The 22,959-nt window shown below is 37.6% G+C and overlaps 1 protein-coding gene and 1 pseudogene across 1 annotated transcript; one reads left to right on the top strand and one right to left on the bottom strand.

Moving 5' to 3' along the window:
- Positions 1-13,639: 13,639 nt before the first annotated feature.
- On the bottom strand, positions 13,640-16,170 carry LOC122348198 (very-long-chain (3R)-3-hydroxyacyl-CoA dehydratase 1-like). Its single transcript, XM_043243487.1, has 3 exons — positions 15,918-16,170; positions 15,189-15,306; positions 13,640-13,706 (listed from the first exon to the last, which is right to left on the bottom strand). Exons 1-3 carry the CDS (start codon positions 16,034-16,036, stop codon positions 13,677-13,679), a joined length of 267 nt encoding a protein of 88 aa, XP_043099422.1. The 5' UTR covers positions 16,037-16,170; the 3' UTR covers positions 13,640-13,676.
- A 3,007-nt stretch (positions 16,171-19,177) lies between these two features.
- LOC122347990 overlaps positions 19,178-22,959 on the top strand; it is a 29,302-nt pseudogene continuing 25,520 nt past the window's right edge.

Here is a 22,959-nt window from a genome sequence, read left to right as displayed (position 1 = left end):
TAGCAGCCAATCGTGACCCCCGCCATTCCCGCATCCTCCATGCCATGTGTGCGAAGTGTTTACTGGCGTCTCTCAGGTGTATTTGACTAAAAGATACGCCGTTTATACATGTGTACTTCCTTGATATCAGCTGTCAAAACGGCCAGAAAAAAATCTAAATGGCCGAGAAAGCCCACACTAAAGATTTTATTAGAAGGCACACAACGTTGGATGTTGTTGCAATGGAAACAGCAGTGAAGAATACAATATCCAGAGTCTGATTCACAGCCTTACCTTTGTTCTTGTTTTCACTTTTGATTTGACTTTTTGTAACATGCCTTCAGCTTCTTCTTGCTCAAAGCTTTCTTTCCCTGGAGAAAAGCCAGCTACGTCAGCTTGGTTAGGCAATGTAACCTATCAATGCGTCACAAATCAGATGAATTTAAACCTCACAGTCTTTTTTAAAAAGCGATAAAGGAATAATGAAGATTCTCACGATCTGGCAAGATATCCACCACGAGCTTTAAGGAGCAGTTAGATTTGCTTTTTACATCATTTACAATAAAGCATATGAATATGAAAACGCATAACGTCAAGCGCAAATAGCAAAGCACTATTTTGTCTTTTGATTCTTAAAGGGTTCACATTCTGAAATCAAAATACCCTTTATCTTTAGTAGCATAAGATATTTATTGTAGTATAAAAACATCTAAAAATTTCAAAATTCAAAAACAGTTTCTACTGAAGGCAGTCTGCCAAAAGCGGCAGCTTTCTGGAATGTTCTGCTCTGTGATGTTAAAAGCCCTTTCCACGCTGAGCACGCCGGTCCCCCGGAGAACTGCTGGATTGCTGTGTGAAGGCATAAACATGTCCAGGGTTAATTACGGGAATGTGGGACCCATTACATACTAACTTCGCTTCATCTAAATGAGATATTAAAAATTCTTATGCTATCTTTGCACGATCAGTTAAATGTGACCCAGTTCCAGTTTTATTTTTACTCAGATGTGCATTTTATAAACATGTACCAAGCAGTAAAAAAAAAAAAAAAAGTATAACTAAATTCATTCCTATGTATTGCAAAATAAGGTGATATTACCGTAAAATATGCGCCAATGCAACCGTCATGTAACCAGGGTGATTTTCATTAAATTGTGGATTTACAAAAAAAAAAAAAAAAAGGATATATAGGATATATATATATATATAATTATATATATTTTTCTTTCATATCTTCAAGAAAAAAAAAAAACTCACTATGGAAGTTCTTAATTTATTTAATTTTTTTTTGTTTGGCAGCGCATTTACTTGTATCATCAGCTTTTTGCTCCAAGCCGAATATCTTAATATTTCAAAAGGCCATAAAAGCGTCTAAAGCAGTAGCCCAAGAACTGTCTACTTAAACACGGAAGCTGACTAAACGCAGTTCGTTTTTTTTTTTTTTTTTTTAACTTATCTGTTGTTAGGAGAGATGGATTTATGCCTAGAAAAAACTGGCGAGAGCAATGGTCCAAAAAACTAACAGTCGCGATAGATCCAGCACCCTCTTAAACACAACTCTGTTCTGTGGTGAATGAACAGAAATGAGTGCGGCACCGTCACTTTGGATGTTGTTGGGCTAGCGGTTGTCCAGTTTAGGAAGCATTTAGAAGCGTCTGAAGCCGACCGCTACTACTGTATATATATGCCATTCGATTTTGCTTGTTGAGTGGTTAACACGCGATAAAGTCCAGAGGTCATGCATCACAGATATCCCTAATTGCGGTCAATGCTGCAATAGTTTGAACGTTGCATTTTCATGACGATAGGTTTTGAGAGCAGTACAATCTTGAAGGCTCTCTTTGGCCTTTGCACATATTGGTCTTTTTCACGCTGGTTTAAAAATTGCCTACTTACGCTGCAATGTAAAATGGCACCCATTCGCCTCAAATGAGAGCGCTCCCGCGACCGGGCGATCGCGGCTTTATTTTTATCAAGACAGCCGTCTGAACATAACATAACGCAGAATGTCACGCAGGAATGGTGCTGAGCGCTAGAGTTTCCCTGCAGCGGTAAACAATAGAACAACGGTAGCTCGCAGGGAAAAGTGAAAGCACAGAGGCCGCTTGTGATGAGGAGCCTGAAGGCTGGGAGGGGCCTATCAGCACCGCTGACGTCATGAGCGGACGGTGCAGAGGTGTGCGCCGGCAAACCGCCACTGGTGAAAAAGTTATTAGACCTCAAGGAAAATCGTCCTCAAACTCCCACTTCCTAGAGGCCGGAACGAGGGAAGAAACTGTGGTCAATTTCTTTTGGGATGTTGCTAACTAAAACAAACTGAGATGTGAGGCTGCATTTTATAGATCTTCATCGTATATATTCTTCTGAGTACATCTGCATGTTTGTTTGGGGTTTTTTTAACAAATCGGTAGAGAAGTCCAGTAACAGTGTTCTTTTGGCTTATTTAAAAGATTTGTAAAAATGTATTATTTTGTTTACCCTAATCATTGTGTGCTCATTAATCTACGGACTCGGAGTCATACGATCATTTAAATTTGAACCATGTGATTTTGAGTTGTAAATTTCGCATACGATAAAAGCAATTAGGCAAACCTTCAAGGATTTTTATTTTACTTATTTATTTATTTAATAAGAAATGCAGGAAATCATGATCTACTTAATTAAATTTTTAATTTACCAACATAATTTGAAAAATTCTCCATACTTATATATTCTACACAAGCACATTATCACCACGTAATGAAAACATTGCACAGAAAAGGCAGTAAAAAAATATTGTATATTAATATAGCAAGGAAAGATATAGTCAGGATTATAGACAGTATTTAGACAGTTGTTACTTTCTCAAATATTATATCATTTTAATTAAATTTACATGTGAAATTATCATCATTTGGAAAGTGAATTTAAATTAAATCAATTTGGCCCGTCTAAAATGTTCCGGTTCGTTCATTGAACCTGTCAGATATGCTGCCATTTCATTATACTAAAGAGTTGAAAATAATTAGAAGTATAGAAATGTAATGCGTTCTCTGTTTTTATTTCATTTTCATTTCAACTGTGAAACAACTTATGGATTAAGTAAAAAGTCTGAGTATGAATATACGAGGGCTTGGAAATGGATAATGATTTGTACAGTGGGCTCTGCTAATAGAAATAGCTCTGAGGGTAAGCACATCCAGGTGTTATTGTGTGTGTGTGTGTGTGTGTGTCTACAGCAGGGTGGACGTCAGGCCAAATGGGAACCCAGCCCTTCACCTCAAAGAGATTTACGCCTTCTGCTATACTATATATGCATATATATATATATATATATATATATATATATATATATATGTAATCTCGTTAATCTCAAATAAGCCACAGTTACGCAAATATAGTAGCTTGTTATGAATAGCAACCTCCTGAGCGCGCAACTGAGCGAAAGGAGGCTGCCATCCACAACCTGAAGTGGGTCTGTAAGACGTTTCCACGAGCCTGGCAACATATTCCCGCTCGTGTTTACGTTAAATATATCCTTCCTCCCGCGTGACACATAATTGCCCGTGCGCTGTGTGTGTGAAGCCGGTTGAGTGTCGTTACGCGTCAAACTCATCCTTTAGCACAACACTAACGTTACACCGCGAGCCTACAAGCCCAGCTCCTTAACATCTCCACAGCCATTGACCTAGCCATTGCGAGACGTCTCGGCCGTGACAGCAGAGCAGAAGGTGACTTTGGCGAAGCGCACGAACCACAGTCGACACAAAACTCCGAGCTCCTGCGTTGACCTGCAGGAGGTATTTTAGCTGCGCTCGCTAAGGAAGTTAGCCCGCATGCTAACCGCTGGGTTGCCGCTCTCCGGGCTCGGATGAGCTCGTGCTCAACCCAATGGGTTTTTGTTTACAAACACGACCAGCGTTACGCCGGTCTAGCGTCCCGAAACGAGCCGAAAAAAATGCGACCCACCTGCCGAGGTTGAGCCCTGCTCTTTGTCGTTGATCGCGGTGGTGTGCAAATCCTCGGTAGCGCTCCGCCAGTGCTCGCCTGAGAGAAGAAGCTGGTAGCGGCTCCCGACAATCCGAGCGGGCCCCCGCAACAGGGCGAAGACCCATCTGATCCGATCGATGCGGGAAATCGTCGGCAGCTCCGGAATGACCTGAGCACCCAGCCCCGCGGAGTGGGACGAGGAGGACGGAATCCGCTGCCGCCGGCACCCGCTGCCGCAGCAGCACACATCATCGTTTAGGAGAAACAACGCATATATTACATTACAATGTTGGGGTCAACAGGCTAAAGGTCCCAGAGCACCTCCCCATAAATCCGCTCCGCAAAGCGCCACGCCCGGCGAATTACATCCGAGCGCGTTATCTCCAATTAAAACGACGTTTACGGTTAGCCGCTCTGCTGCGACGGCGAAATGCGCGTCCCCTCTTTCCTTCGCTCGGTTCAAAAAAACGGCTGTCCGGTTCCTCGATCGCGGGCGATCCGAGCCCTTAACGGAAAGCGCTCAAAAGCGAGAGCTGACGCCCGTGCTTCGCGTTCGCTCCCGCTGTTTTTCTCGAACACGAAGACAGCACCCCTAGTAGCGCTGCCATCTTAGCCTCATCATCCTTCCCCTGTTCGCGTCGCTGACTGTCAAGCGTGCTGGGATACATTCCCCATCCGTGGCGCGCGCCGGCCGCGCTTCAAACCGCAGCCGCGGCCTACCCGGCCAGCGTTCGGACGCGCCGAGCGACGACTCCGCACGCGCACGCAGTGCTGTCTGGCAAGTGGACTCGGCAGATTTTGAAACGCGCCCGCTGTAGTAATGGGTACAACGCGTCAGATGCAGGATTGGATGCTTTAACGTTCGTTTCTTATTAATATGAATTTGAGTCACACGGCCCAATCCAACATACGTGAAATGTGTAAGGTTTATACCTCGAGAAAATTCATCGTTAGGCAACATTAGGCCTATTTAGAAGATGTATTTTATACGTGAGTATTGTATTTAGATTATTCTGGAATACTTGATTCTGATTGGTCGACAGTCGCATGCGGCTGTAGGACTAAATTTTGTATACTCTGTTTCTCACGCAATAAAATGATTTAACTATAGTTTTTATGATCTCGCCCCAAAAAATAAAAATTCTTTCAACACACATCACCCTATCAGGGCATCCCAAACATGACTTAACTTCTCGTTTGATTGTTTGTTTTGTTTAGGGGATAGATTGATGACAGAAATGAATATCGCATTAAGCATAAATAATAATATAAGGCACAGTTAGCCAGAGATTAATGTGAATAAACAAGCTTTGACAATGACTCAATGTGTGTTAATATAATGCCAGTAAATACACTTCTTCTTAGGGCCTCCCAAAGGCCTGGAAGCTGGCTCTGGGCGAAGGGAAGGGTATAAGACTGGAACTGGGAGTGTGCTGAGTGTGCAAAGCCATGGATTATGCTACTGTATCATTTTTTCCAGCATATTGCCTCTGGTATAGGATTAACACCTACCAGTGACCTTTATCACAAGAGAATGGAGGGAGCAGTAACTCCCTTGGAGAAGCAAGCTAAAATAGCTGACCAGACAACCAAATGAATGAAGCGTAATTAATATTAACTTGGCAAATCTGTCCTCTGGCAATCTGAATTTTTAATGAGCGTGCACTTGTAATACATACTCTAAGGGTACTGTATTATATTACTAAATGTTAAAGGTATAATTAAAAAAATAAATTATATATATATATATATATATATATATATATATATATATATATATATATATATTATATATATTTATATATGTTACCATTTAAAAGTTTCCTCAATACCTGGAACACAAAAATATGGGGCTTTTGATATAAATCTGTATGCCTGCAGCAATCTACTTCTCGATGGAACATTTCTCTTCTTTGGTAAAAAGCGTGATCACTTGACCTTTAAATTAAATCTGGTACCCTCGGTTTTTCATGCCGTCTTCGAATAACAGTAAGAACTTTGAAACAAAAACATCTAACTTTTTTCGGAGAGCCAAAGCGTGATCATGCATGATGGATATAAACACTTAGCTGGGTATCACCGTGTTCAGATTGTTGCACTGTAACATCCTAATAGACAGTCCACTCACAAAGCGCTAGTCAAGATGGAAAGTTCGGCTTTCAAATAGTTCAACCTAAAATGCAGGTAGAAGGTATGAGACATGGTAGCAAGTACGTGGATGTCTATAAAACCAGAAAGAGAAAAGGTTACGTGAGAGGAAGTGCATACATGTAGCGGGTCGGTAAATGTCCTCCTGACTGAGACTTGATGCCATTTCCTTTGCTACTGTTCGCTTCACTTGTATCCATAGAATTGACAGCAGCACTTGAGAGAAACTTCACCTGCATACGGGCACTCTAGTTCTGACATGGTACCGAGTATTTGAGGATTGCACTTTCATTTCAGCGTTTAAGAGCAGAATGTGTCTCTGAGCAACACTGTATGCATATAGAGTGCTAATATTAAGAACAGCGCTTAATGCAAGCTCTTCGTTTTAAAACATGCACGAACAAAACCAAGCCATCCTCTGCATCCCGGTGTACGTACCATCCATCCAAAAATCTGGTGTGATATTAGTCATTTTCAATACTGTTTAAGGAGGAAGAGTAGGCACTTTTTATTCTCTTTCCCCATCTAGTGGTGGAAAACCTCATTGCTGACATAATACACAGTCTGTCTTGAGCATGTTGATTCAACATGAAGGGGCTTATCTCTGACCAACAATGCATTATTTTATTATTTTTGCTTAATATTATATTAAGTGTATAACATACAACAGTGTTGCATTCTGATGTATTAATGTTCAAACAGCATTAACTTTTTCAAATGCATTCCATCATACAGCGATAGCCTTATGTTAATACAGTAAAATGTTGTTAACCAAAGCCATCCTAAAATAATAAACTGGGGTACAAAAAAGTGTGATTTAGTTTTATTAATTTTTAAATAGAAGAGCTGTCCAATCCCGCCTCCGCCAGAGTCCGGCTTCCCGGCCTGATTAAACATGTCTGAAATCCAGCCAATCAAGGCTCTGGGATCACAGGAGACTTACAGAAAGGCCACAACATACTTCAGGTTTCACCTGCAAGAGCAACAGGTGAATGTTTCACATTAAAAAAAATAGAACATGTAAATGGTGTCTATCGCAGAGTAGTCCATAACTTATTCTCACTTGTTTTGGTCTTAAAGCTAAGCTGGGGACTAATTCAGTTAGGGCCTGGGCTGCATCTTCTTTAACACCCAGAGCTACCAGTGAGTTTCTAAGGCAATTTCCTATAATATATACTTGATTCATCTCTTTATATATTAATCGCATGTCTGCTACTTCTTAAGTAAATACAAGATTTTTGCATGACTTTTAGGCTTAATCTCCAACCAAGATCAAGTCATAAGAATGATTCTTGTAGCTGGCTGGAATGAGTGGCCTGATAAGGATTGCAGCCTGCTCCATAAAAGTCAAATCTAGGCCTATTTTGGATTTATTGTCTGACTTATTTTGAATGAACCAAAATCTCAGGCCGACAAATAAACTAGCCTAAACTTGGCTTATTCACGATGAACTTGTAGACTAAAAGAACATACTGACTGAGTATTATCGATCATTTATCTTTTTTACTTTGCAATAAAATTCGCACACGGAATGTAAATCAAATATATCGTATGTCCTTAACTTTATAAAATGAAATAAGCCCATTTATAAACCGACGTATTAACTATATACAGTCCGTATGCATTATGTACAAGGTTTTGTTTCTCTGTAGATCCCTGGCCTCTCTCGCACGCAGCGATTGGTCGATTATGCATGATCCCCGTACGCCATTGTGACGAATGACTTTTCTAGCCATCACTTTCAGCCGCAGCCGTTGAGAATATTTCTAAATGGCTCTGCCTTCCAGCAAGTATAAGCAATTAAAACTTCGGGCATTTAAAATGTTCTGGGAAAAAGGACTTGTTTTATTACCTAGCTTATTTTATTTTAATGTGACGCCACTCATAAACTTTTAATTTGTTACTGCATTGCACGTTAACAGTAATCTACTTATAATCAACTAGCACAGTCGTTGCTTACATATCCATCCCCAACCTAACCACAAATTCATGTTAACATTTCGATGACGGCGTAGACATCGAGCCAGCGGGTTTGCCTTTGCACCCCGTATTCAAACATTTACTCTCTCAAATGAGTACGAAATAAACAGATTTCGCTCCCGAATATTCGGATGAACGTGACGCGAAAAAATGGATGACGTAAGCGGTCCAACGTTTGTGTTCACAAAAACTGAACAAGCAGACCTCATTTAAACCTTAGTCTTTGGCGGTTCCTGAAATAAATAAATACTATAAATTGCATTCTCACTCCAAACCGTATTAATATTTCACGTGACAATGGTGAGAAGTACGTTTGGTGTAACACAAAAAGCTGTTTCTTCCCCAGATTTGATTGTCCTTTGCATGTTACACACTTTAAAACTATTGAAAAGGGTGTGATGAAGAATTAATGTGACGTCACACCCCACAGAACATACTCTACATATTTTCTGTCAGACATACTGTATGCATTTTACTTTACCCTTCCACAAAAGCACAAGCCTAACAAGCCACGTAAGCTAGCTACTACTCAGAGGTCTAATCTCCCGAGGTTCAGAGCTGTGTTATTTATATAATGAGTTATCACCCGGCCTTCACCCTGTAGCTTTGATTTCAGCTATGCTCTGTTTACGAAAAACAGTTTTGGAAATACCACTCACGGTAATTACATGAAATAGCCAAGTAACCTTTCTACATTATGGAATAGGCTGTTTTAGGAAAAATTATTCTGTGTGCTAAAAATGAAGGTTTAATCATAAACACCATTAAAGTAACAATAAATTAACTCACGGCGATTTTGAAAGCGACTAGATTATTTTCTTAGAAAACACACTAAAAAAATAATTTTGAGATCTACTTTGAGAAATATTTTTTAGCTCTTTACTTAACAAGTAATTAATCTGAAAAATGAATTTGATTTCAGCAAGTGCTTGATTCTGAACAGTACAGTATTAGCTGTCCGATATTATAAACCATAAACAGAAATGGGCCGGTGAAGTATTTTACTCTGCTTTTTAAAGTAGGTTATCAGTGTCTGTACTTTATCTGTATGGTTTTTCTTTGAAAACATTGCTTCACAACATTCAAAGTACAATACAACATGCACTATGCTTCACATTAAAATATAATTTAACACTTAATTTCATTATAAATATAAATCAATTTAGACCATGAAGTCGACATTAAGGTTCATCTAAATGCAGAATGGTGTAACGTTATGGTCTGGAATGTATAATAAGTACAAAAAGCACTAATTAAATGTTACTTGAGTGAAGTAAAAATCACCAATAAATGATCAAATTAATAGACCTGCAGACCTTCAGGCAAGGCCCATGCCAGTGGTTATAGGGGCTTTTGGCTTAGACAGATAAATCGGCATGATATCTTGCTTCCCTAACTGGAGGAAAGACCACAATGAAGACACACCTCAATATATAATAACATTAAAGCACCAGCAACTAAGATATTTCATCTAAGCAAAGCAGTACTTTTTAGGTATCGATCAAAGGCAGCCTTTAAAATTATATATATAAACTTCACTTCACTGAATATTCTAATAATTTGGCATAAAAAGAAAAAATATCTAATTTTTAGGCAAAGCCACAATGTATTTATCCAATATTGCCTAAAATCACCTGTAAGTATACTTAGTATCCACCTTTAGATAAATGGCCTATGGTGAAGGCTTCTGGTTGCACTACAAACCGGTATGTTCATAATTAAGACAATACATTAAGATTACACTTGATAAGACAAACCAATGTCAATATAAAAGCAGCAAAACAAAATGTTTTTGTACAGCTAAGCGTAGTATAGAATCTACAAATGGCAGCGCCCATTTTTAGCTAACTGAACAAAACAGTTTTGGGATGTCAGTGTGTCCATTTTATACTTACTCTATAACGCTCTATTAACTGTCGTCAATTCCTTCCAACAGTAGCAGGGTTAACATGGAAAGACTGGTTATTTGGTCTTTTGACCAGAAAAGTACTTAACCCCAATATGAAATAGTAACATGCAGAGTAGAAGTTTTGCATTAAAAAGGTTAGGCTCTTGCCCAGGATGTGAGACAGCATAGCGATGATCAAAAAGAGTAGTAATAGTCAAAGGACACATTGTATTTGGTAGGAAGCCTCCAGGAGAATACATGCAGATCTCCGCGCATAAGGTAAGGAGAGCGTATATAATCCAGTATTTCTCGATTACTCCCAAAGGGTACATGACAATAAACTATGTTATACCTGAAGAAGATGAAGAGAAAAGACAAAGAAAAGAAATAAATGGGGCACCAACGCCGACGCAGAAAGTCTACCTTTTGGAAAAAGGATTTGTCGGTATCACTGGAGGGTGGGGTTAGTGCTATAAGACACATGCAATGTGTGTCATTCATAATTGAAGCAGAATGACACCTTACGATGTAGAATATATATTTCTGGCTTATTGTGTGGTTAGAAGTCACTTAAGATAACAGAAGTAAAGCATTTTCAATATTCAGAGGATGTTATTTATGTAGGTAGTTATAATGTTGTTTTTGTTGGACAATAGAGGTTTAATTCAATTCAATTTAATTCAAATGCATATTATAAGTGAGAGGAATGCATAGACTCACAGGCCTTAACACAATAGAACCAGTTAGGAGAAAAAAACTAAGAAAAACACACATAAATTTAAGCGTAACACTGAAAAAGAAAAATAGTTGTTTGATTTGGAGTACTGCATGTGGACAAAGAGTGTAACCAGGCTTTTGCATAGAAGTGATAAATCATGCCAATGTACTTACTGAGCTCAAAATGGTAGTTAAATAAATGTTTAATTGCTACCCAAAATCTGATTATTACCAAAAACAGATTATTATTATGTATATATTACTATAAAAGCGCTGCAAAAGAACAGAGTGCATGGTAGAAGGAGAGGACATTTTAGGCAGCCTATATCACCCTGCAGCCCAGGAACTGGTTACCCGCACTCAGAGACTAAGCAGGGTTGGAGGCAGTTCAATACCTGCATGAGGAGACCTCCTGAGAGGTCAGCAGGAAGTGCTCACCCTGTGGTCTGTGTGGGTCCTACTTGCCCTGAAGTATAGTGGCGGAAACTAAACTTTCCAAAAAGCACGTTTTTAGTAAGATGTTAAACAGAGTCCTGACTCTCTGTGGTCATTAAAAATCCAAGGTTGTCTTTCGAAAGAGTAAGAAGCGTAACACTCGGCATTCTGGACAAATTAGCCCATTGGCCCTCCTGACCATCATCGCCACCTAACAATCTCTTTATCTACTGATTGGTTTCATCACTCAGTCTCCTCTACACACCAGTAAACGGTGTGTTGCTAGGCATTCTGGAGCACTATGGCTGCACGTTGCATCTTCAGGTGGATGTTGTAAACTGGTGGTGGATGAGGAGAGACTTAGAACTTCAAACCCTCAACTCACGGAGTTACAATGTACTCAATATTTTGGGCTACATAGTCTTCACATATAAACAAGACACATTGATCTTAACTGTATGACCAAAAATGATGGGGTATTTTAGAGCAAGAAATACTCCACACCTGTAAAAAACTGAAATTTTACTTTTGGTATACTACATTTGGTATACATAAAGATAAGCTAAATTAGATCAAATAATCTTATACTTTATGCTTTAATTGTGTGGAAGTGCTTGTAAAGTATATCTGATTGTGCTGTAACTACTCCAAATATACTTTTGAATATCTTGCATTAAGACCAATATCATTCAAAGATCATATGGTCCTCAACAACACGGACAAAATACATTTTAAGCTTAATATTAAAAATGTGTACTCCAAAGTTAGTTATAAATTTGTATGTCTCTAAGTCTCAAGCAATATGTCAGTACATGTTAAAAGATTAAAACATACCTAGTATGAATAATACATATTTTTTTCTCCTAGGGTCTGAATAGGTTCTGAAAGAACCAAAGAGGATCTAGGATTGACTAGGTGTGTGATTGCCTCCGAGCTGCTATTCTGAGAGGTTTGTGTTAGATTTGCTCTGTGTAGATTCACTTTCTGTTTATCACTCCGTTATTTAAAGCGATCTAATGTAAATGGCTTCTCCTTGCACTGTCACCTCCTGAGGGTGGTGCCACTCTTCTGTCTAGAAATATGGCATATAGTCTTAGAGGCTCGTACTAACTTGACTAAATGGGGCCGAGGTCAGAAAGCAGACAGACTACCTAAACTGACGTCTGCCAGCCACGTGGAAGTGTCAAAGAAAGGCAGATCATTTTCAGCACATAGTGACTCTTTCACCTACATCGCACTATAGAGACTGTGTATCTTCCCACAAAATTAAAAGCAACAACTTCATGTTCAATGTATAAAACTATTTATAAAACAGGGAAGCAAATGATAAAACTTGGCTTACTGAATATCAGGTCATTATCTAGTATCTAAAACAGAGCAGAGGCATTTACAGTACAGTATCATATAGAAAAGTATTAAAAACTGCTAGATCTGAATTATTTTTCATCTCTTTTAGAAAGAAAACAAACATAATCCCTAGTATTTTTTCAATGCAGTGACTAAATTGACAAAAAATAAAGCATTGCTTTACTGCTGACATTCTCCAAGATCACAGCAGTGTGGCTTTTATGAATTACTTCAAGATTGATACTATTAGAGATCAAATTGAAACCAGCTTTAAAGTGAACATCAGTAGAACATCAGTAGAATATATATACTGTATGGACTAACAGTCACATTGCCATTCCAAACATATTAGAAACAAACCCAAAAACCATTTAAAAGCCAAATTAAAGTCATTACTTTAAAGGTGGCCATGTTTAAAGAGTTTGGTCTGAATGATCAGTTTAACACGGAGATTGCTGATCCTTCTCCCTTCTAACAATTACAATAGGGTTTTAGTGCTATATCCTCTTGCAACAGAACCAGCTGGATGGCAAAAAAAAGTACTAGCAGTATCTGGAATCAAATAATAACTTTAGATTTACTAATGCTTCTACTACTACAAAATTTGCAGAAAGCAAATTAAAATAGCTAATGTGGATCATAGGGCTATTCTATTAGTGGAAAATTGCAAGGTACTGCAAAACAAGCTATAACTTAATTTACTACCACATTGTAAATAATATCTTACTTTTTGCTGAAAAAAACGACTTGTTGAAACCACACCATGCAGTTCAAACCAAGCCATGCAACTCTGCTGTTGGGATATTTCATTTAGACACATGCCACATTTGTACCTGGCCCACTTGATGAAGTATGGCAGATGATTGAGCAAGTTGAAAGTGTAGAAAGAGTAGCGAGTGATCTCTGTAATCGTCAAGCTACTACGAACAAGATCACGCTTTCTCGTTCTGAATCTTAGCGCATGTTTCGAATGAAGAAAAAAAAAGTTAAGCGTGTCGCCAATTTAGAGATTGCACGCAGGTTAACAGTGAACAGTTCCATGATTCACACTGACCTGTCTGATGCTGTTTAATGAACCAAACCATGTATATCCGAGAACATACTTGGACCCGGTCACAATTACAGATGTCACGCACAATTCCTTTGCTTTTACAAAAATAACACCTGAAATCTCTCTATACATCTGCAATTATATGCTTATTAACTTCAAAATTCAGTACATACCAATAGCACAGTGTCCAACCTGAAATAAAAACAAATTAATGAGCTAAGGACATTTACTTTATAAAATTGAATGAGCACAAGAAATTAAGACAGATTTAGAACACAGATGTAAAAAGTCCTATAAATGATTAAATATCATTAATAATATTTTAGCCAATTTGCCTTGACAGTTTGGTTGACAGTTCTGAATAGCGAGTGAAAAACATACCATACTACATAACCAGCATGAATATATAATATTGAATGTGAGGCTCTGATGAGATTATGGTCACCTTTTGATCATTCCATAGGTTTAGAACGCACTAACAGTACAACTGGAAGTAAACAGTCTGTCTTCTATATCTACTTCTATATATGCCTAGGCTGACTCAGAGGTAAGGTTACAATGCTTGAATGACACGCACCATCTAATGGTCACATAACATAACACTTACATTCACTGCAGTGAACTAGCGGGACCACACAAATCACTGGATAGGCAATTCACTGTTCAACCATTTACAGTGAGTCAGAGTGTTTCTACGCACAGATTCATTTATGTAAAACTTCCCAGAGTTCACAATGAATGGTAAATAGCATTCACAGAGTAAGCATAACTATGCACTGCTCTCTTTAGATGGCAGAAGACCCTTAAGAACACTCTTGGGGTGTATAGCACTACTTTCTCAAATATGGCTATTTACAATTACCCACAAAATCTACTGCACCTTTATTTTTGAAGAATCTAAAGTTTCAAAGAATCTCAACTAGGATAACAAAGAGAAAAAGAAAGAAAAGAAAAGAAACAAAGTGTTGAATATTTTGGCTATCAAGCTAACATTGTGTATGTGAGAAAGCATTTAATTTGAATGTTAACTTGAGCAACCATATATATATATATATATTTAGCTATTTATATGTAGTAAAAAGTCAAGTCTCTGTGTCATATTTATTTACATTTATTTATATGTCTGTCTTTTGTGTGGGGCTAAAACAAATGCATATTTTAATAAAAAGCACAACATTTCTTAATGGAGTTTTTCTGAAAAGAAAAAAAGAAAAATGAACAATGAGGATGAACCTCTCAAGATTTCATTGATCATAAAGACCCCTTTGTGTGAGAGATAAGTTTTGTTTTTTTTTTTTAAGTACTGTCACTTTCTGTGCAAAAATGCAGTATGGATATTATATAGTAATGCATATTCCAACATTAATAAAATAACTTGCTAAATAAATAGAATGTTCTTCCCTTTACCCAAGTGACTACAAGCTAATACGTTTGAGAAGATCACGTGACTGATTTTTTTTTTTTTAATTCAGAAATTAAGACCACTTATGGTTACCTGAGAGTAAATCATTCAACAACTATTAATAAAAGTTAAAAAAAGCAAATCACAAGAGAAGAAGGTTTTGTTTTTCTCCAAGGTGGTGTCCATTAACCAATACATGAAATGATTCTGCAAAATTGGAGTAAAATAAAGCTCACGTTTATATCCACAATGATGAGGGCAGCTGATCTTACCTCTAGTAGTGCAAATGTCTGGAAAAATTTAAGTGTCCTGGCTATATTTCTGTACAAGCCTCTATGGGTGCCTTTCTGAAGATAATAGCGGACCATGGCGACAGCCAAAACAAACCACCTGCAATGAAATGAATTAAATAAATACATAACGCCCAAACTAATTAAAGCCTACGATACAAGGCTGCTTTTGTGCCTTCATCTGCACTTTTAAGCACGAAGAAACGCACAGGATAATAAATAAATACATTGGTCGACGCTTCTTTTTCAGAAGAGACGTGCTCTATTAAGTCCATACTAGTTTAAAGCACGTAAGTAATGATGAATTGAAGCGGGTTCGCCGCACTTTATTCGTTTTTAGTTTGTTTGTCGAGCATTTCGCCATGCCTGAGCAGAGTTTCGGTGTCAGCGCTAAACATATCACTGCGACAGTTGAGGAGAAGGGGACGACACGTGCGGTACAGTCAACCGTATTAGGAAAGGCTGAGCACGCTTCGGTAGCTCTGAAGAATATTCCGGTTACTTTGTAGCAGCTGACCCTTTATAAATAAAAACGAACGAGTACGTACTCGCGCTTTGAGCGTTAAGCGCCATAGCCTATCTCGAAGCTTTAAAAGTTGTCCTCAGTAACCTAACAATCGAACGGTTTACAGTGGTCACACACACTATAAACAGACACACGGCTGCATTCAGCCAGTACATTAAATAAACGCAGTTGAACGCGGCGAGTACCCAGCTGTCATGGCGATATTGTAGAACGTGAGCCATGCCGTTGCGATGGCGCCTTTCGTCCGCTTCTTGTTGTTGGTTTCTTTCTCCTCAACAGTTCCGTCCTCCTCGCCAGACGCCATGGTACCGGGTACAGACTGCAAAAGTCACAAAAACATTGCGCCAGCACAGCTGTCGACGGGGGCTGGTCATCCTTCCGCGGGACCCCTGTGGAGGAGTCATTGGCTACTTCACGAGTGTCAGAACATGAACCTACAAAAAGTAAGGATTCATTTAATCACTAAAATACAATAAATCAAATCTAAAAATACATACATGTGCGCAATTTTTCTTTGTTTTACGTTTTTCTATGCTTTGACCAGAAAACACACCAACGTTGCAAAAACGTTTTTACGTTGTAGAAAGTGATAACGTTTTCCCTACGTATTTAATATTACAAATGTCTTCCAACGTTCAAAAAACGTATTTATCACGTCCAAACATATTGCCAGCAAAATGTTTTTCTTTAGAATGTTAAATCTGAATATTCACCTTATTACCAGCGCTTTTTTACATTTCAGTCTACTTGTAGCATACGTTTGGGGTTGGTATTATTATAATTATTATTATTATGTTTTTGAAGGTCTCTTATGCCCACACAGTTTAATGCATGAAATGGATACAATTTAAAACAATGGTTTTCTATTTGAATATATTTAGAGTAGTAATTTGTTTCTGTGGTGTTAAAGCTGATTTTTCAGCATCATTACTCTAGTCTTCACATGATCCTTCAGAAATCATTCTAATATCTTCATTTGCTAGTCAAGAAACAGTTATGGTTATTATCTATGTTGAAAAACTTTATTTTTGGCTTCTTTTTTCCTGCATTTTCTTTGGATGAATAACGTTTTAAAACAGTACAGAGTTTATTTGAAACAAAAAATGTTAATATATAAGACATTCATAATAATCAGTTATGTTTCTTGAGCAGCAAAGCAGCATGTTATGATGATTTCCGAAGGATCATGTGACACTGATGACTGGAGTAATTAACAACATAGAAAACTGTTGTGTTAAATTGTAAAAATATTTCTTAATATTACTATTTTAAATTAATTTTGATCAAATAAATGCAGCTGTTCCTCAAATATTGAGGACAAATAATACATTTACTAAGGGATCACATGAAACACTGATTTTTGAGAGCATTAGTGGTAGTGTGCCAATTTCTGTTCATTGATAGTTGAAGTGTTTCATGTGATGGAGCACCTACCTAATGTTCCTGGATGTATGCATATTACACTTTGTAATTAAACGAATCATATATAGCAAAATTAACAAAACTAGGGTAGTAGTAGCTCTGGTGATTGGCCTGTAATGAGGACACAAAATTATAATATCAAGGTTTTATCAAAGTCCACTGAAGTAAGTAGAGTAAGTAGTTTAATAGCCTTCCTGATAATGTTTTGGGGCTCAGACACTTCTCTTTAACTCCAGTTATATGCAATGAAATGAAAAAAACTTTTGTCTGGAATAATATTAACAGCAGCTATGCTAAACTCTGTCTTTTGTATTTCTGTTTTCATCTCAGGAGGGCCATATCAAGTTTCTTAGAGAATTACTCCAGGTCCAGACTGAATCCAGACTCACTTGTGAAGACTTCAGATGATGCCAACACTCATAAACTCTAAAGATGATGGCAACTATACATGGACACACAATATATTTCCTATAAGGGTATGTTTGATGATTTTTAACCTGCTTTTGTGTTATGGCAATGTCTGCGTATATCTATAAATGAAGTATATGCATCTTAATCAGCATCTTCAAAAGATGGTCAGCAGAAGGAAGCATGAAGTATATGTAAGCAGTACTCCTCGGGATGATGCACAATGACAAAAAAACCCACTTGTTGCTGTTTTGCAACACTTTTCTTGTTTATTGTATTTCTCTTCTGTTTGGTCTTTCAAGATAAAAATCTTCATAAGTTACAATTAGTTCAAAAATGTAGCTGTCCGTATTATCACTCTTCTACAGCAGCTTGGCTCATCTGGCTTCCCATTAAATATTGTATTAAATACAAAAATACTTCTCACGTTCAAGGGCATTCATAAAGTTGCCCTTTCAGATCTTTCTTGACCTTCTTCTCATTGTTGTTACACAGGCTCGTACTCTGAGATCTTCTACTTCCATTTATCTCAACGTTCCCGTGTCCGTCCTGTTATTATAGGCAGCAGAGCTTTAGTTTCTTTGCTGCCCAGCTCTGGAACTCACTCCTTCACATTTTAAATCCAAATTTACAGTAAAGTTAATTTGTTCAGTATAGCTTACTACTTCTCATAACTTCATTGTTTTAATTGTATTCTCTTTCTTTTTATTCTTACTGTCTTGTCCTGTTAATGATGTACAGTGACCATGAGTGTCAGAAAGTTGCCTCTAAATAAATGCATTATTATTATTTATATATTTTTTGTATTATTATTAAATGTCTAAATTCATATAATTTTGGTTTAACTTCTGCATAATGATTTATTTAATTTTAGTGCTTATTTCATGAGAGTTTAATATTTACTGTAAATGTGTACTGTATATTGACATGAAAACAGAGCTTCAAACACCTGACTTTGTTGTTGCTGCTACCTCCTACCTGTCTCAGCCATGAAAGACATCAGTGAACTTTCCTTAAGCCCTGTCAGTGTCAAAGAGACCATTAGTGAACTGTCTTTCCTAGTCAATCTATTTCATTCTGAGCTATCTGTGTATTTCTATTAATAAGTGTGATTCTTCAGTGTCTGTCTGGGTTTCCACCCATAAGTCTGAATTTGTCTGTTCGGTTGCCATCAGTACTCTTGATTTGAATCATCTGTCTGTCCTAATCCATGTAATGTGTCTGATTCTAAATGGTCTGTATGTCTCTGTTCCAGTCTGTAAGTTTGTTAGTAAAGTATCTGTTTGTAAAAATTCAACAATAGTTTGCAAATTAATAATTTGCTCTATAAAAGCATCATTCACAGTATTCAAACATATTCAACTAAAAAAGCGGTGCCTTACTGTAGGAAAATGTTTACAGTTTTTTTTTTTACTGTGAACAACATCCATCAGTCAAAATAAGTATTGTATTGATTATAATGTAATGTAAAAGTTTGATTTATGATACGTATTCTGTAGGTTTCATAGTCGTTTATGTGCTCTAGTAGTAGTCTAGTGTTCAGGTCCTGATTGTACAAAGGTGAGTGCAGAGTAAGCAGTAGTCCCCCCGCTGCTCTCTGCTCTATTGTTACTGGATGGAATATGCCAGTGCTTTGGCACAATATAGCCCCACCCACCAGTTTAGGGACCGGAGGACAGCAACTCCCTTTTTCCCTTTTCTTTTCCTTTCTTTTCTTTCCTTTTTTCCCCGCATCCCTTCCACAACACCACATGGCTCAGGGAGCAAGATTAAGTTTGCTGTTTGTGAGGGTGCTGCAGTTTGCTAGTTTTTGCGTTCCGCTTTTTATCATAATGCAACGTTTTGCCCTGATTGTGGCTAGAGTAAAAAGCCAGTTGCAACCGACCGGTGGAAATTCTACAACAGCGTACTGGCTAATCGTGGCTTCGTCTGTGGCCTATGTAACCTCAGTGGCAATGCTCATTTGGCTACCTATGAAATATATGGTGTTCATGAAGAAAGCGGCACTGGTTGCTCGGAAGAGATGGTGAGAGAAATCTTCTGGATTTTATGAAAAATACAAATAGCTGCACAGAGAGTTTAATGAAAAAGCTTACCTTTGTCTCTTTTGGATATTTTACAATGGTATAGTCAAATTTGCGCTAGTACCAACTTTATGATGCTGTGATTAAAAGTAATTTGTTATTATGGTACTAAATATGATGCTATAATAAAGCAGTCCCATGGCAGTAAATGATTGTTATGATTATCATGATTATTCTTATTATCAGTACATTTACTTTGATTATATATTTATTTATTTTGGTATTCATTTATAAAATTGATTATTTGTCTAAAGAATATATTACATAATCTTAGTAATTATCAGCTATATTGGTGTTTATGTGATGTTAATGTTTTTTAATCAATTCAATTCAATTCAATTCAATTCAAGTTTATTTGTATAGCGCTTTTTACAATGGCTATTGTTCCAAAGCAGCTTCACAAAAGCAAATTATTACAAGACAAAAGCAAATCGTTCCACAGACATAAGCAAGTCACCACACAACAGGATGCGTTACAAAACAGCTGGATGAATTACAATGTAGAAAGTCCAAGATAGATTTAGTCCAGACAGAAGGTTGAGTTTTCTCGACGTCATCGCAGGAAGGTCATCTCTCACTGGGTCCACTGGAGGCTCGGTAACTAGATGCCTCGGGATGTACATCCCGAGGTGGAGACAAAAGGATAATTAGAGTAGCGGCCATTCATACTATTGGGAATCACGATGTACTGTAGCATAGGTTTCTGTTAATCTTTACGAGTATGCTTTGCTAAAAGATATGTCTTTAGCCTAGACTTAAACTGAGAGAGTGTGTCTGATCCCCGAACATTAGCAGGAAGGTTATTCCAAAGTTTAGGTGCCAAATGTGAAAACTTCGACCACCTTTAGTAGACTTTGCTATACGAGGAACTACCAGGAGCCCTGAGTTTTGAGATCTTAGAGAGCGTGACGGGTTGTATAGCGAGACAGAAGGCTGGTCAGATAAATGGGGCTAAACCATTTAGAGCCTTGTGGAGTCAGTAACAGTACTTTGTAATCAAATGTCATTATGATGTAACTATTTTTCACTTTTCAGGAGACCTGTTGCTTTGGCCTTCGTGTTGCTCTCAACGCTGCCCTGTTTTGCCTTCCTCATCGCCAGCTCTGAGGTAAATACATACTGTAGACAGAGGATATTAAAATGTTTTGTAACAATATAAATTGTTGTTCAAAAGTTTGCTTTCATAAATGTCTTATATGTTAAATTTGAAATTTAAATAAATGAAAGTTGATGCCCCATCAAAGAATCCTGAAAAAACGTATCACAAGCTCCCAAAAATATTAAGCATTGTAACTATTTACAACATTGACAATAAATAATTAAATTCGAATGACTTCTGAAGGATCGTGCAATATTAAAGTGTAGTAATGACTGATGAAAGTGTAGTTATTTTGTAATATTAACAAATGTTAATGTTTTTACTGTGTTTTTGGTAAAATAAATGCATGTTTAATGAGCATAAGAAACGTATTTAAACAGAAAAAGGTTCCTTTACAAACTGCTTAAGAAAATGGTCTTTCTGAGCTTTCTTATTTTTTAATTAATATTTATTTAAAATGGCTGGAATAAAACCTTAAAAACCTCAATTTTGTTGTTAAGGATGTAGTTATTATTTACAAGCATGTCCTGTTAGAACGCACGGTTTAAAACATGCTTGAGAGCGCGAGGCACGCATGCGCTGGAGTTTCCCGCTGACAGCTTGGAGGCAGAGCTGATCGCTTCTCATTTTCAGTTAATTTTACAAAGGTAAGTAATACTACTTAATTTATATATGAAAAAAACACTGGTGTAAACTGTTTGAATTGTACACATTATATAATATGTGTCAATCAAAAAATACTAATGTTAGTTAAGGTCTGCGATTTAAAATCTGAGAATTCTACACAAAGTCAGTGGATTCTCCACAAGACCAAATAAACCTATAAAACTATTAAAAATGTATTTATTTATTTAGCAATAAATTGACACCTCTGCAGAGGACATTATTTTTCTTTTTTTCTTTTTTAGGATGAGCAGTGTTCTGTTGATATGGCCAGAGGTGGTCATGGAATTCATTGGAGAACATGCAGTAGACATCATCAAAGAATTTAAAAGTATGAAATCTTAATTTCAATATTCCAGAAGTGTAAATATGTACTATATTGGCAAGAGTATTCGCTCACCCATCCAAATAATTGGAATCAGGTGTTCCAATCACTTCCATGGCCACAGGTGTATAAAATCATGCACCTAGGCATGCAGACCATTTTACTAAACTTTTGTGAAAGAATGGGTCGCTCTTAGGAGCTCGGTGAATTTTAGCACTGAACTGTGATAGGATGCCACTTTTGCAACAAATCCAGTTGTGAAATTTCCTTGCTCCTAAATATTCCACAACTATATTATAAGAATGTGGAAGCATTTGGACAGCAAATCAGCTGGGGTCAACGGATGCTGAGGCTCATAGTGCGAAGAGGTCACCAATTTTCTGCAGAGTCAATCGCTACAGACCTCCACACTTCATGTGGCCTTCAGATTAGCTTCAAGAACCGTGTGCAGCATGCATGTTTTGGTCTCTTGTTTCTTATGTTCCTCTTGACAATACCTCATAGATTCTTAATGGGGTTCAGGTCTGGTGAGTTTGCTGGCCATTCAGTCACACCAGTGATATTGCAGTGTGGGCAGGCGCCAAATCCTGTGGGAAAATTAGATCAGCATCTTAAAAAAGATGGTCAGCAGAAGGAAGCATGAAGTGCTCCTTGGTAAACGGTGCAGTAGCGTTGGCTTTTACAATGGACCAACACCAGCAGATAACATTACAAACCCCAAATCATCACGGATTGTGGAAAATTAACACTGGACTTCAAACAACTCAGGCTATCACTCCACTCCAGGCTTCTCCACTCTTCACCCAGACTCTAGGACCTTGGTTTCCAAATGAAATACAAAACTTGCTCTCATCTTTGGACCACTGGGCAACAGTCTAGTAGTTCTTCTTCTCCTTAGCCCAGGTAAAACACCGCAGATGTTGTCTTTGGTTCAGGGCCCGCATTCGTGAAAAATCTTAGTGCCAAGAGTTGCTCCTAGTTACAAAATTCTAAGAAAATTCTTAGAATTGTGGGTTTCCTCTTAAAGTTAAAAAAAGATCCTAGTAAAGAAGAAAATTCTGAAAGCATTACCCTTAAAAGAGGACTTTTAAGGTCCGAAGGTTAGATGTAAAGACAAGGACTTTTAAGACACTTAAGAGTTTCGTTTCATTAGCAGTGAACAAAACTGATGAAACATGAAGAGGGAGAATGTATGACAGTGAGTTAATAACATGCTACAGAGATCA

The sequence above is a fragment of the Puntigrus tetrazona genome, chromosome 7 (assembly GCF_018831695.1).
Source record: "Puntigrus tetrazona isolate hp1 chromosome 7, ASM1883169v1, whole genome shotgun sequence".
NCBI lineage: Eukaryota > Metazoa > Chordata > Actinopteri > Cypriniformes > Cyprinidae > Puntigrus > Puntigrus tetrazona.
This window is presented reverse-complemented; position numbering and strand designations above follow the sequence as displayed.

What these genes read in the sequence shown, in the direction of transcription:
- LOC122348198 (XM_043243487.1), bottom strand. Translation starts at nt 16,036, where the DNA reads ATGGCGTCTGGCGAGGAGGACGGAACTGTTGAGGAGAAAGAAACCAAC. An exon ending in AATATCGCCATGACAGCTGG is followed by an intron (nt 15,307 to 15,917) that starts GTACTCGCCGCG and finishes ATTTCATTGCAG; the next exon opens with GTGGTTTGTTTTGGCTGTCG. An exon ending in AGACATTTGCACTACTAGAG is followed by an intron (nt 13,707 to 15,188) that starts GTAAGATCAGCT and finishes TTTTTATTTCAG; the next exon opens with GTTGGACACTGTGCTATTGG.